Source organism: Orycteropus afer, unplaced genomic scaffold (genome assembly GCF_000298275.1).
Source record: "Orycteropus afer afer isolate SDZICR_OR568_19922 unplaced genomic scaffold, OryAfe1.0 scaffold00497, whole genome shotgun sequence".
Taxonomy (NCBI): Eukaryota; Metazoa; Chordata; class Mammalia; order Tubulidentata; family Orycteropodidae; genus Orycteropus; species Orycteropus afer.
This window is the reverse complement of record NW_006922084.1, coordinates 575081-589137: the sequence shown is the minus strand read 5'-3', so window position 1 is coordinate 589137 and position 14057 is coordinate 575081. Positions and strand designations below refer to the sequence as shown.

The following is a 14057-nucleotide window of genomic DNA, read 5'->3' as shown; positions in this document are numbered from 1 at the left end:
GGCGGGGGCCGGTCCCTGCACCAGGTGACCTGTTCCGGCCCGGATCCGGGCGGCCTGGCCATGCAACGGCGCGGCGTGGGGCTCGGGTGGCCGCGGCAGCAGCAGCAGCAGCAGCAACCCCCGCCGCCCACGGTCGGCCCCCGGGCCTCAACCATGGTTCCCCTGAGCGGCGGCTGCTCCCAGGGCCTCGGCGGCCGCCCTGCCTGCGCGCTGCTCCTCCTCTGCTACCTGGTGAGCGCCGACCCTGCCCGGGTCCTCCCCTCTGCGCGGGGCCCTGGGGACGTGGGTGGGGGCGGCCGGGGACCCCCGCCACGCCGAGCAGGGACGCCGCTGCTAGTTTTCTCGCTTCCTCGTCGCTGCGTCCCGGGCGCTCCGGCACCTGGGATGGATACCGGGGGCTCGGAGGTTGGCGCTTGGACTGGACTTGCGCTGCGCTCTCGCTCTTGTCCCTTCCTCTGCCTCCCAGACTCCGTCCGCCTGGGCCAGGTTGCTCTTGAGCCCCTTACCACTCCCCCACTCCACAGAAGAGCCTCGGGACCCTGCGTTCCCTCCGCGCCCCGCCGAGCACGGCTCGGAGTCCTCTCCCCACCCCTCCGAGCTTCCAATCTTCGCGCTGCTCCTTTCTTTCCCGAGCCCAACTTCACTGCTCTCTCCCCCTTCCCGCCTCCCGCCTGGCTCCATCTCCTACTTTCCAGCGGTCCTCACGGGCCCAGACCGTTTACTGCCAACGCACACTGCGATGAACTTCGTATTTCCAGCGCTCTTCAACTCCTTGGTCACTCCAACCAAGTTGCGAATGACAGAAAGAAATCTAGTTCTTTGTACCACGCTTGCCGCCGGAGTGGTGACTTTAGCTGCGTCTTCTATATTGTCATTTCAGAGAATACGTTGCATGTCAGTTTACAATTGGCACACTTCTTGGATTCTCTTTTAGCCACCCACGAAATGGTAGTAATGTGTTTTTCAAAGCCTACTTATTTTAAAGACGAGTATAATTTAGACCCTCAGAACAAGGTGGAGAAATTTTTCTAAATTCCTTTGCGGCTGGCTTTCTTCTGTTTTGAATTCTCCGAAACACTAGTCCATTTGCAGAGGATGCCACCCTTCCTTGCCCTACCTACCTTATTTTCCAATATCCTACGGAAACCTTGGGTTATCTCACCGTATATTACTGTAAATAAATGAGATGAAAAATGCTGAATCATGAAACTGATGTAATAGGAAATTCACAGAATTCTTAAGAAAAAAAAGCATTGTCATTGTCCAGAATTCTTTTCATTTGTGTGGCATTGTCATTATCGGGGATCTTTCTTCTCAGAAGCTAGAAACTGCTGAGGAGACACTGGCAGACATTAGAATTTGATTCTGAAGGAACGTACAACCCAGCCCAAGATTCTTTTAAGGCTTGAATTCTTCGTTTCTTGAAGCCAGAGAGTGTAAAACGGCAAATTGTAATTCTGTCTTTGCATCTATCTACCTGTTGAGCCGTCCATGCTCTTCCCCATATTTTAAGATTTCCTAATACCAAATTTTGTAGTCAGATTTAGTTCATATTTTCATAAGAAGTTGTCAATGAATGTGAATGATATCTTTCATCCAAGAGATATTACTGTTATTTAATATATATGTCTTGGGATTACAGCCCACGGGCTCATAAATAAAAGCCCATAACAAATGTGACAGGGTTTCAGTTTAAACAGATGACCCACGTCCACAAGGCACTGGTTACCCACAGAGTCAGAAATGATGTGGGGGAGCAATGTGTGAGACATAATGCACTGGAGGTCTGGAAAGTTCCACGTACACATCCCCAGACCTGGCAAGGAGGGACCACATCTTGGCTCTCCCAAGATAACTGAGTAACTGGAAGGAGACCTGAAGGCCTTAAGTGGACTGCAGGGAACAGAGAGACAGATGGTGGTGTGAGTGTAAAAGTTGTATGTGCACCAAGGGGGATTTAATAGAACAGATCACAGAGAAGGGGAGGTGATACTCTGTGTAGATAGGAGTGGGATAGAGAGTGATGAAGAAGGCTCTTAAAAGGAAGATTATAGAAAACCCTGGAATGTGGAAAAGAACTAGAGTGTGGATGAATGTCTTGGCAGACAGGGAAGGAATGGATTTTGGAAATATCATGGAGAGGGAACTGTCAATGCCTCCAGCCTGTGTGTGCTTTCCTCAGATGGGCTTCAGATATGCTACCATAAAAGAAGAACTTTGATGTACAAGACAGCTATTTTGCAACAGAATGTGAAGGTTTTGCAAACCCAAGGAGACACTTTATTCTGATGTCTAGCCATTTGCTGGGGGATTTTGTGCTAGGAGTTGGGCTCTAGAGCAGCGTTGGGCTGGGGATGGTGCTTCCTGAGCAATTGAAGCTTTAATTGTGCGTTTAGGATGTGCCGTCTGAGATGCTACCGAAAGGCAAGGTTTCTTGTCTTGGAGAAGCTCAGTGTGAGAGTAACAGAAGATGTAAATACTTTCATGAAACATGTGCAAAACATAAAACAGAAAAAATGCATTGTGTTTGTGTACATTCTGCTCAATCAAGGAGTACTTCCTGGAGAAAGTGATTGGTCAGGCATGGAGGTGGGCAGGTGGAGGGTAGATGTGAAGCAGAATAGCTAGGCAGGGTCTCAGAAATATATAGACACCAGAGAGAGAAAAACCAAATGCACTGCCATTGAGTTGATTCTGATTCATAGCAATCCCCACTTGGTTTCCCAGGCAGTAAATCTTTACAGAAATAGGTTGCTCAGTCTTCCTTCTGTGGAGTGGCTACTGGGTTTGAACTGCCAAACTTCTGGTTAGCATTCAAATGTCTTTAATGTCTTAGGCACTGTACCATCAGAGCTCAAACAAACAAACAAACAAACAAACTCTTTGCCGTTGAGTTGGATCTGACCCATAACAACCCCTCCTTGGGTTTCTGAGGCAGTATCACTATGAAAGTAGATTGCCCAACCTTCCTTCCAAGGAGGGTGGTGGGTTTGAACTGCTAGCCTTTGGTTAGCAGTCAAGTGCCTTAGGCATTATGCCACCAGAGTTCCCACCAGAGCTCATGCTATTTTATAATTTGGAAGCCTCAGAATAATAGTAATACCAGTAACATGCCCTGTGCTAAGTAGTTTATATACATTGTCCAATTTTAATCTGACCAACAACCCTATGAAATATGAACTATTATAATTCCCATTCAGATGCGCTAACTAAGGCAGAGATATTAAGTACGTTACCCGAGGAAAATCCAGCTACTCTAAACTTGAAACCTAAGTCTGTCTACCTCCAGAGCCCCAGCTCTTAGCCCTACCAGCTTACTACCTTCTTGGTTTTGCTGCCTCTAACCTATTCCCCTTATGCATAAATGTGTGGGCCATTAGCAGAGCTCCAGCAATTGGCCCAGATGTGAGGTCATGTCTAAAGTAGCCTAAAATATATAAAGCAGGAAGCACAGGCCACAGAAAAGAAACAGGATATTGAGAGAGGAGAGAGACAGACTGAAAACAGCAAATATTTTGCCATCCATGATGGAGGTAAAGGATTGAGTCTTTATGTAGTCTCCTAGGCCAGAGACAGCTGGATGGGTTTAGCATCTGAGTTAGTATGATTATGTGTCCACGTGGACAGAGAGTGTACCTTGAAATGCATTCCAAAGCCAAGTTCTCCACCATGTGGGGACCGTTTACTGTTTTGTGTTATCCCCACCTCTTTGCCTGTTCACAGGGGCTGGGGATTGAGTGGCTGTCTGAACAGATGCCTTTATACCCCTGCTGTCGAGGGGAGCATGACCGTAGAGCCAAGATCTTAAGGAGATGGATACCTTCCTTTTCCTTCAGCTGGGACAGAGGAACCTTCAGTATCAGCCCAAGAAGGGTACTGTGACTGTAGCTAGGATACTGCCAAAGCATGAATAATTGTGATGAGGCCTGAAAGATAAGTCACGGAATGACGCCAAACAGATTTCTGAAAAGATGATCCCAGGTTCCAGCAGCTGCCAGAAAATTCTAAAGTCACCAAAGGTTAAGATGCATAGAGGCTCCTCAGAGACAGTGAGGCCCCCGGAAGCAAAGGGAAGGGCAGTTGCTTCCCCTGAGGTCCCTGGTACTGAGCCGACTTGCCCAACACACGCCTTGTCGTATTTGTTCACCATTAACTCTTACCTTCCTCCAAAGTTGGCCAGAACCAGCCTGAAGCTGCCCATCTGTAACAGTGGCACTTCTAGAAGGCAGTTGTGTCCATTCCCAACTGTGGTCTCAAATGTATAATTTTTTTTGTTTAAAGAGAAAATAAATCTTCAAATGGCCAATATTGATGTCAGCTGGAGAGCTGAAATATTCAGAGTGGACATTTTCACTTGTTAAGACAGCCAGAGGACAAAGAGATAAGAGGACATTACCGGCACAGATGTATGTGGCGATCGTAAGCAGCCAATGGCTGTCATAGAAATTGTCCAGAATTCTCCATGTAGTCACAGACCACAGGTTATCCATTTAAGAGTACTCATTAACCCCTGACTATCTGGTACCATAGTGCCTAGGGCACTTGACTGCTAACCAGAGGGCTGGTGGTTCAAACCCACCAGCCACTCCTTAGAAGAAAGGTTGGGCAGTCTACTTCTGTAGTGATACTGCCTTGGAAACCCAAGGAGGGGGTCACAGTGAGTCACGTCTGACTCGAGGGCATGTAACGATGACAACGTGTGTTACACAGGGCTTAAAATGATCAAGAGAATGTTAACCCATTGCCATCCAGTTGATTATGACTCATAGCGACACTTCAGGACAGTAGAACTGCCCCGTAGGATTTCTAAGGTTGTAATATTTACGGGAGCAGGGTACCATATCTTTCTCCCATAGAGCTGCTGGTGGGTTTGAACCACCGACCTTCTGGTTAGCAGCCAAGCACTGAACCATTGCACCACCAGGGCTTCTTGAGAGAGGATACATTGTTGTTAGATGGCATTGACTTAATTCCAACTCATAGTGACCCTATGTACAACAGAACAAAACACTGCCCAGTCCTGTGTCACCCTCACAGTCATTGCTATGTCTGAACTTAAGGTATAGGGACCATCAGTTTGCCAGGCTGGTGGAGGAGTGCTTACGGGTATTTGAAACACAGTGATAATCCCCAAAGTTCACATCAGTCAGTAGCTCCCACATTCACCTCGACCAGAGCTTCTCTAATCTCCTAAGAGATGGTCAGCCTTTTGCCTTCTATTTGGTCTGGCTGCTTGTTGGAGAAGTGAAGGCACCATGAATTGGCTCAAAGGAAGCATCCAGAGGAAAGGTAGGAGCTCTGGTGGCATAGTGCCTAAGGCACTTGACTGCTAACCAGAAGGCTGGCGAGTTCAAACCCACCAGCCACTCCTCAGAAGGAACACTGGGCAGCCTACTCCGTAGAAATACTGCCTCGGAAATCCAGGGAGGGGTCGTTATGAGTTGGATCTGACTCAACGGCAGTGAGTCTGGTTTTTTTCGGTTTAGAGGAAAAGCAGAGAAAAAGAAACAACCCAGGCAATTCACTGAGAAGATGAATACACATGGATGGACCATAAATAGCCTAAAGTGAATCAGTTACTCTGTTTATTGACTCATTCCATTCCCCCGAGAAAGCAGCTGAGAGGCAGGAGGGCTGTGCAGCATGTGAGGAATTGCTGAGGGGGTACAACTTTGGCAGGCCCTGTTTGTTTCCCATCCTCATCCAAAGAAGAGCTGAACAGCACCGGAAGTTTCGCTCAGTGCAGCGATGTCCTTCTCCCCCCAGAAGAGAGGGATGCTGACATGAGGGGGTTTTCAAGGTGGAAGTAAGAGAAGTCCTGGGATGTGTTCCTCTAGCCAGAAAGTGCTGACAGGTACAGAGGAAAGGGAGTGAGAACAGAGAGGCTGGAAAATCTAGCCAGAAAGTAGGAGCCCTTGTAGCACAGTGATTAAGCACTTGGCTGCTATCTGAAAGTTTGGCAGTTTGAACTACCAGCCGCTGTGTGGGATAAAGATTGTGGCAATCTGCTTAAGGAAAGATTACAGCCTTGGACCCCTCTGGGGCAGTTCTACTCTGGCGTATACGGCTGTGAGTTGTCGAATCAACTGGATGGCACATAACAGCAACAACAGCACCCAGAAAGTGGTGACCATTTTGAGTGTTGCTGTAAGGCAACACCGTTTCTGACTTTGGAGTTCCCTGATGTCCGTGTCAATTTTGGTTTTCCTTTTTAGTAGCTGGTTGACCTTGAGCAAGTTACTTACCCTCTCTGAATCCATTCCATTTCCTCCTCTGTAAAACTGGTATGCTGCCCATCTCTCTGGGCTGTTGTGAGGATGAGATACTTAAAGCACCTGTCCTAATGCCAGACACATGACAGGTGGTCAACTGAACCTTAGTTACCCTGCTATGATTTGAGTTTCTGCGAAGTTGGTGGTGGGTTTGAACCACCAACCTTCTGGTTAGCAGTCAAATGCCTTAGGCACTATGCCATCAGAACTCCTTTAGAAAGAAATAGCATAGCAAATAGTATTGAGAGGAAGAAATCCTGTGCAGCTGGGGTTTCCTCTTAATCATTACAGTCGCTGTGTTTCTCTAGCCAGCGCTCAGGGTGAAGAAGGCATGCGGGTTCACTGGAAGATGCTTCCAAGGCACATCTTGATTTTGAAATCCATATTGACATCGTTGCCCACTCAGCTTAATTGCATGCTTTGTTGACAAACACAATTTGGCTTATATCTAGTCAGCAGAAATAGGAAAAGTAGGCCTTTTAATAAGTTACCTGTTTGACCTAAGGAAAGTTTGATCCAGCCAGTTTGGAGAGAGGGTGTGCGTAAACTGAGGTGTGTTTAGGTCACTGATGAAGTAGGAGGGGCAGGGAAGAGAACATCAGATACCCAGTTATTGCTTGCATTTCAGACATGAGCTCCCTGGGCGGCACAAAGGGTTTGTACTCATCCACTGACCTAAAAGGTGGTTTGAATCCACCCAGACATGCCACAGAAGAAAGGCCTGGCAAGCCACTTCTAGAAAGATAACAGCCAAGAAAACCCTCTGCAGGAGCTCTACTCTGTTGCACATGGGGTCGCCTGGAGTCAGAATAGGTGCAACGACAGTGGGTTTGATTTTCATCAGACACGCTCATGGGCATGTGTAAGTGTAAAGGAACTTCCTGAAGCAAAACATGAATGATTTTTAGGTTTTTCAGTCTCTCTGTTCCTTCTTTAAGTAACATGCGGACCACAGACAGAAGAGAGCCGAGGATTCTCAGCCTTCCTCATACTGATAAGATTTTGGAACAAGGAAGGGCTATTTGAATAGTCTCTGTGTATTGATTTGTTGGAAAGAATCAAATGCAGTCATCCTAAAAGAAGTTTAGGCAGTATTGATGGCTTTTTCTTTCCCCATCAGAGGATACATAAATCTCTTTCTTGATTCCCAGGCTGTATTCAAAGTATTTCGAGCTCTGTGGTAGTTAAGTGTGTCTGTCAACTTGGCTGGGCCTGGTTGAGTGGCTGGGCAGCTGGATGCAGTATTCCCCATGATGAGGCTGGTAATCAACTCCATGGTGGAGTCTACTGGGAGCAGCTGAGCAGCCGCCTTAGGGATGTGGTCTGCTTCCTGTGTATAAAGAGAAGCCTTGGGGAACAGTCTCTAGCTTATAGCACACCTGAACTGTGCATGTAGCCATGTCGTTGCACAGCAGCCTGCCGTGCTCTGCCGACCTTGGGACTTTCCATGGACTTGAATTAATGGCCTGCCGTGTGGTTTGGTAACATTGGGACTGTGCTTTTTTATTTGTCAACCTTGGGCTTGTCAGCCTCAGCAGCCAGCAGCTGAGTGAAGAAAAGCCTCCAGTTCCAGTGGGCTGGGAGCAGGAGGCAGAGCTGAAGCCCAGGGTTGAGGGGCTTTCACCCAGCCCCTAGAGCCTGGCACTTTAAACTCAGACTTAAAGCCTCCAAACTGTAAGAGAATAAACTCCTGTTTGTTAAAGCCATCCCCTTTGTGGTATATTCTTATCAAAGTGGAACTAGGTAACCAGAACAAGCTCTCATATAGGACCTTCTATCATGAAACAGATTAACTGGCCCGTTTCTTTCTTTCTTTCTTTTTTTTTAAATAATAGTACATAACACCTACACAAAGGCAAAGGAATCCATGTTTTGTGACGTGTGTAACACTGTATAATTTGAGTTTGATCAGGTCTTGTCGTCGTTGTTAGATGCTTTTGAGTGGACCCCTGGCGTCATGGTGACCCCACGCACAATGGAATGAAATGCTACCTGGTCCTGTGCAGGATCAGTTGCAGGTCAAACTGCTGTGGTCCTTCGGATTTCATTGGTTGTTTTGGAGGTAGATTGCCAGGCCTGTCTTCTTAGTCTGTCATAGCCCAGAAGCTCTGCTGAAACGTGTTTAGCATCATAGCAGCCCACAAGCCTCCACTGACTGATAGGTGGGGCCTGTGCAGGGCCAGGAATAGAACCTGGGTGTCCCACATGGAAGGAGAGAATTCTCCCACTGAACCACCAATAATAGATAGAGATCTAGTGCCTAAGGCACTTGATTGCTAATCAGAAGGCTGGCAGTTCAAACTCACCAGCCACTCCTCGGAAGGAAGATGCAGCAATCTACTTCTGTAGTGATACTGCCTCGGAAACCCAAGGAGGGGTCGCTATGAGTTGGGTCCAACTCAATGGGAAATAACAACAACAACAACATATCTATACACATATGTAGTGGTATAGGGAGCTCTGGGGCCTAGTGGTTTAAGCATTGGGCTGCTAACCAAAAGGCTAGTGATTCGAACCCACCACCTATTCTGCAGGAGAAAGATGAAGCAGTCTGCTTCCGTAAAGATTTACAGCCTTGGAAACCCTGTGGGGCAGTCCCACTCTGTCCTAAAGGGTTGCTATGAGTTGGAATCGACTGGCTGGCAGTGGGTTTAGTTTCTCAGATGCGGTGGTAGAGCCATGATTAGATGTTTGAGGGCCAGGCATCTTTCAGAGCCTGGATCTATTGTGTGCAAAGTGGATCACATCCACAGTGGCTTGCCTTTGTGTGGCTGCCTAAATGGCATACTTTGAGGGACACAGAAATGCCACCAGCCCCCCAAAAAGTCTTGCTTACAGACCTGCTGTACTTTTAAGACTGCATTTCCGCCAAGCTGGCATGGAAATGCAAATACGTGACATCACTTCTGTGTTTTTTCATTATCCCATTAGCATGGATGAACTTGCTAGATGAACAGGAGTACCACAGGGAACGGAGACAGTTGTATTTTGAGTGTGGGGAAATGGAACTTTTCTAAAATGTAGGGGGGTTGTCTGAAAGGTGTGGAGGGATGCAAGTGCTGGGAGAAGTCTTACCCCAAATGGGGAAGGTGGGAGCCAGAGTGACGCCTTCCCTGCCTTCACAGTCCCCCAGGTCAGCTCCGACCTCCAGGGCCCCAGTGAGGTGCTGAAGGGTATTGGCGCCTCAGAAGGAGTTCGTGAGGCTGGAATAGGGATGTGGTGAGACCTGCCAAGAGAACTTTGGAAGGAAAGGGAAGGGCAGTGGGCCAGGGCCAGTGGTTTGCATGCAGGTGCCCGCAAGGCTGTGGAGCAGTAATGGGGTGAGGGGACCACCTGGGCACCTAGCAGGAGTACCCATGCCCAGAACTTCAGTTAAGCACAAAACATTTACTTAACTCCTAGTATGTACCAATGCCTATCTTACAAACTAGAGTTCGAACAATGAATAAGATGTGGACTTTGACCTTGTGATGGCTAAACAAAGGAACATTTGGGTGATTTTTAGCTTAGTGAATGCAACTTGGCATGTGCAAATACCTACGAAAGTTGTACACGTGTCCCGCCTGTGGCTGAAACTCTTCAAGGGAGCTGCCTTATTTTCCTGACAGGAAGCAGCTCATAACCACACACATGACTTGAGTCAGGAAATCAGCTTCAGCTTAATCAATATTTAGACTGTGATGTGTTGCTAATCAGTGTTGGTTTTGTACATAACAGAGGTAGCTGTAACTCAGGATGTACTGGCTGCCCCTGGGCCTGCTCCAGCCCACAGGACTCCGACTTCCTACACGGCATTGGTGCCTGTAAGACTTCACGTTGTAATGGCTTTTTTTTGAGGCCATTCTTTTTTTTTTTTATTTTATTAGGATTTGGGTGAAGATTTACAGAGTAAATTCACTTTTCATACAGCAGTTCACATATACTTTGTCTCATGTCATTTCCACAGTTTACCACAATGAAACAGCTCCCTCCCACTTCCTCCCCATAGTTACCTCTTCCCAGTGACCATTCCTCCACACTCTCCTGCACCCTGAGCCGTCTCCCTGTGCATAAGCAGCCCTTCCTTCTCCCATGATTGTTCTATCCAGGGCGTGTGTCTACTTGAGGTAAATGTTTAACTCACATGCCTGTACTTTGTTTGGCTGGAAACCACAGTTGTGGGTTCAATTCCAGACCTGAAGGGCAGCTAGGGGCCATAGTCTCAGTGGTTACACCAGGCTCTATTGGACCAGCAAACCTGGTCCCCACCTTCCTTGAGTTTTGTTCCACATTGTTCTCCCTCTTTATGCAGGATCTCCTACATCTCTTCCAAGTGGATGGCAGTGGTAGCTGGGCACCATCTAGTTCTTCTGGTCTCATAGTTGTATAGGTTGCAGATCGGATGGTGTACCAGTCGCTAGGACTGATTGTTTCCATTAATTTTGGTTTTCTTCTTTCTTCTTGACGAGGAGAGACCTGTTGTTGCATCTAGATGGCAGCTTCCTAGCTTTTAAGGTCCCAGTCGCTACTCGCCAAAGTAGTAGGTGGAACAATGTTTTGTATAGTATGTTATGATTATGGCCATTCTTAAGGAGCCCTAGTGTCACAGTGGTTTACTGTTCAGGTGCTAAACCAAAGGTTGGCGGTCCGAACCTACCATGGGAGAAAGATGTGGCAGTCTGCTTCCATAAAGATGACAACCTTGGAAACTCTATGGGGCAGTTCTACTCTGTCCCATAGGGTCACTAGGAGTTGGAATTGACTCTACGATAGGAGGTTTGGTTTCTTTTCTTTCATGGCTACTTTTTGTTACTGCAGTGGAATCATTGCAGCAGATACCATATAACCCACAAAACCTAAAATAATTACTTCCTGGCCTGTTTTTACAGAGAGTTTGCCAACCTCTAATCATGTATAGCACTGTGCTATAGAAATGTAATGTGAGCCACATATGTAACTTTCCCTGGGTGGTGCAAATGGTTAAGGGCTCAACTACTAATCAAAAGGTCGGTGGTTCAAACCTACCCAGTGGTGCCTTAGAAGACAGGTCTGACAATCTGCTGACAAAAGCCCTATGGGCACAGCTCTGCTCTGCAACTCATGAATCAGCTCGATGGAGACTGTTGTTTTCTTTTCTTAGTAGCCACATTGGGAGCTCCGGTAGCACAGTGCCTAAGGCATTTGACTGCTAACCAGAAGGCTGGTGGTTCAAACCCACCAGCCACTCCTCGGACGGAACACTGGACAATCTACTTCCATAGACATACTGCCTTGGAAACCCAAGGAGGGGTCACTATGAGTTGGATCTGACTCAGTGGCAGTGAGTTTGGTATTTTTGAGTAGCCACATTAAACAAGTAAACAGAAACAGGTGAAATTAATTTTAATAATACATTTTATTTAAGTCAGTGCATCTAAATATTATGATTTCAACATGTAATCAATGTAGAAGTTATTAAGAAGATATCTTACATTATATTTTTTATATTCAGTCTTTGAAATCCAGTGCGTTTTGTACTTGAAGCACATCTTCATGTGGACGAGACACGTTCCAAATGCTCGTTACTTACACGTGGCTGGTGGCTTCTGTATTGGTTAGTGTTTTGGCCCTCTAGTACTGCTGTAACAGAAAATAGCACAAATGTATGGTTTGAACAAACAGGGATTTGTTCTCTTACATTTTAGGAGGCTGGAAGCCCGAGTTCAAAGTGTCAGCTCTAGGGGCTGGGTGAAAGCCCCTTGGCCTGGGGCTTCAGCTCTGTCTCTTGCTCCGGCCCACTGGAGCTGGAGGCATCTTTTAACTCAGGTAGCTGCTGGCTGCTGAGGCTGACAAACCCAAGGTTGATAAATAAAATGGCACGTTCCAAGATTATCAAGCAACATGGCAGGCTACTAGTTCAAGTCCAGAAACAGTTCCAAGATTAGCAAACAGCATGGTAGGCTACTCACTTATGACTCAGCCAAATACAAGATCCAAATGTGGCAAGCAGCTTAAGACTGTTCTCAAAGCATCTCCTTATATACGAGAAGCAGACCACATCCCTAAGGTGGCTACTCAGCTGCTCCAGTAGATTCCACCGTAGAGTTGATTACCAGTCTCATCATGGGGGAGTAACTACATCTAACTGCTCAGCCACTCAAAACCAGGCCCAGCCAGGCTGACACAATCATAACTACCAGCGATCACATAGGTCTGTTGTTATTGTTAGGTGCCATCAAGTCAATTTTACCTCATAGCAATCCTACTTGAAAGAGAACACACCACCACCTGGTCCTGCCTCAGCCTCAGCTATTGCTATGTTTTAGCCCATTGTTGCAGCCACTATGTCAATCCATCTTGTTGAGGCTCTTCTTGTTTTTCACTGATCTCCTACCAAGCATGATGTCCTTGTCCGAAGGACTGGACCCTCCTGCTAATACGTCCAAGGTACATGAGAAGAAGTCTTACCATTCTTGCTTCTAGGGAGCATTCTGGCTAGACTTCTTCTGTCTTAGTTCTCTAGTGCTGCTATAACAAAATGGGTGGCTTTAACAACCAGAAATTTATTCTCTCACAATTTAGGAGGCTAGAAGTTCAAATTCAGGGTGCCAGCTCTAGGGGAAGGCTTTCTCTCTCTGTCAGCTCTGGGGGAAGAACCTTGTCTCCTTTCAACATCTGTGGTTTCAGCATTCCTTGGAGAACTCCAGGTGTCTTGACATTCCCCTGGCTGTAAGAGTTACTCAGCTCAGGGACCCCAATCTAAAGGATGCATTCCACTTCCAGCTCTTCTTTCTTGGAGGTAATGAGGGCCCTCTGATCTCTGCTTGCTTCTTTAATCTCTTTTATATCTAAAAAGAAATTGACTCAAAATACAACCTGATCCTGTAGATTATGTGCTGCCTCATTAACATAACTGCCTCTAATTCTTCTTCATTAACATCATAGAGGTTAGAATTTATAATACATGGGATACTTACATCAGATAAGTAGAGGATAATTAAATAATCCTGAGAATCATGGTCTGGACAAGATGATGCATATTTTTAGGGGACATATTCAATCCACAACATCTACCAAGCCAGATTTGTTCATTCTTCTGGCATTCCATGGGTATATTCAATACTCCTCACCCACACTATAATTCAAATGCATCAATTGTTCTTCCATCTTCCTTATTCATTGTCCAGCTTTTCACATGCATACTATAGCTTGAGTGAGGCACACTTTAGCACTCAAGGAGACATCTTTGCTCTTTAATACTCGAAAGAGGTCTTTTGCTGCAGATTTGCCCAGTGAAATATGCTATTTGTTTACTTGACTGCTTCTTCCATTGGTGTTGATTGTGAATCCAAGTAAAATGAAATCCTTGACTCAGGGTGATGTGCTTTATCAATGTGAGAAAGTGGCCTGGTGTATTTTTAGCAAAAATAATGACAATGATAATTATTAACGAACTTTCAGCAAAATCAGACACCCCTTCCATCAGCATTCTGTATAATCGAGGTTCCTGGCAAATAAGAAGTAAAGTGGTTGCTGTCAAGCCAACTTTGATTCATGGTGACCCCAAGTATGTCATATTAGAACAGCTCCCTAGGGGTTTCAGTGGTTGTAATCTTCTGGGCTTTCTTCTGAGGTTCTTCTGGGTGGACTCAAGCCTCTAACCTTTGGGTTGAGATCTAGGTGCTTGACCATTTGCACCACTCAAGGACTCTTAGAGTTCCTGGCATTAGCACTAAACATGTTATGGAGAAAAATGAATATGGAGAATGGGCATAGCTGTATTTAAGGTAAACATTGAAAGTATGATTTTTTTTTTTTTTAAATTGT

The 14057-nt window shown here is 46.3% G+C and overlaps 1 protein-coding gene across 1 annotated transcript in view; it reads left to right on the top strand.

Moving 5' to 3' along the window:
• The first annotated feature begins 60 nt into the window (after nucleotides 1–60).
• Nucleotides 61–14057, top strand: part of SEL1L3 (SEL1L family member 3) — a 253483-nt gene continuing 239486 nt past the window's right edge. The window contains exon 1 of the mRNA XM_007955282.1: nucleotides 61–231. Coding sequence (XP_007953473.1) covers nucleotides 61–231 — 171 coding nt within the window. The remainder of the gene's footprint in view (nucleotides 232–14057) is intronic.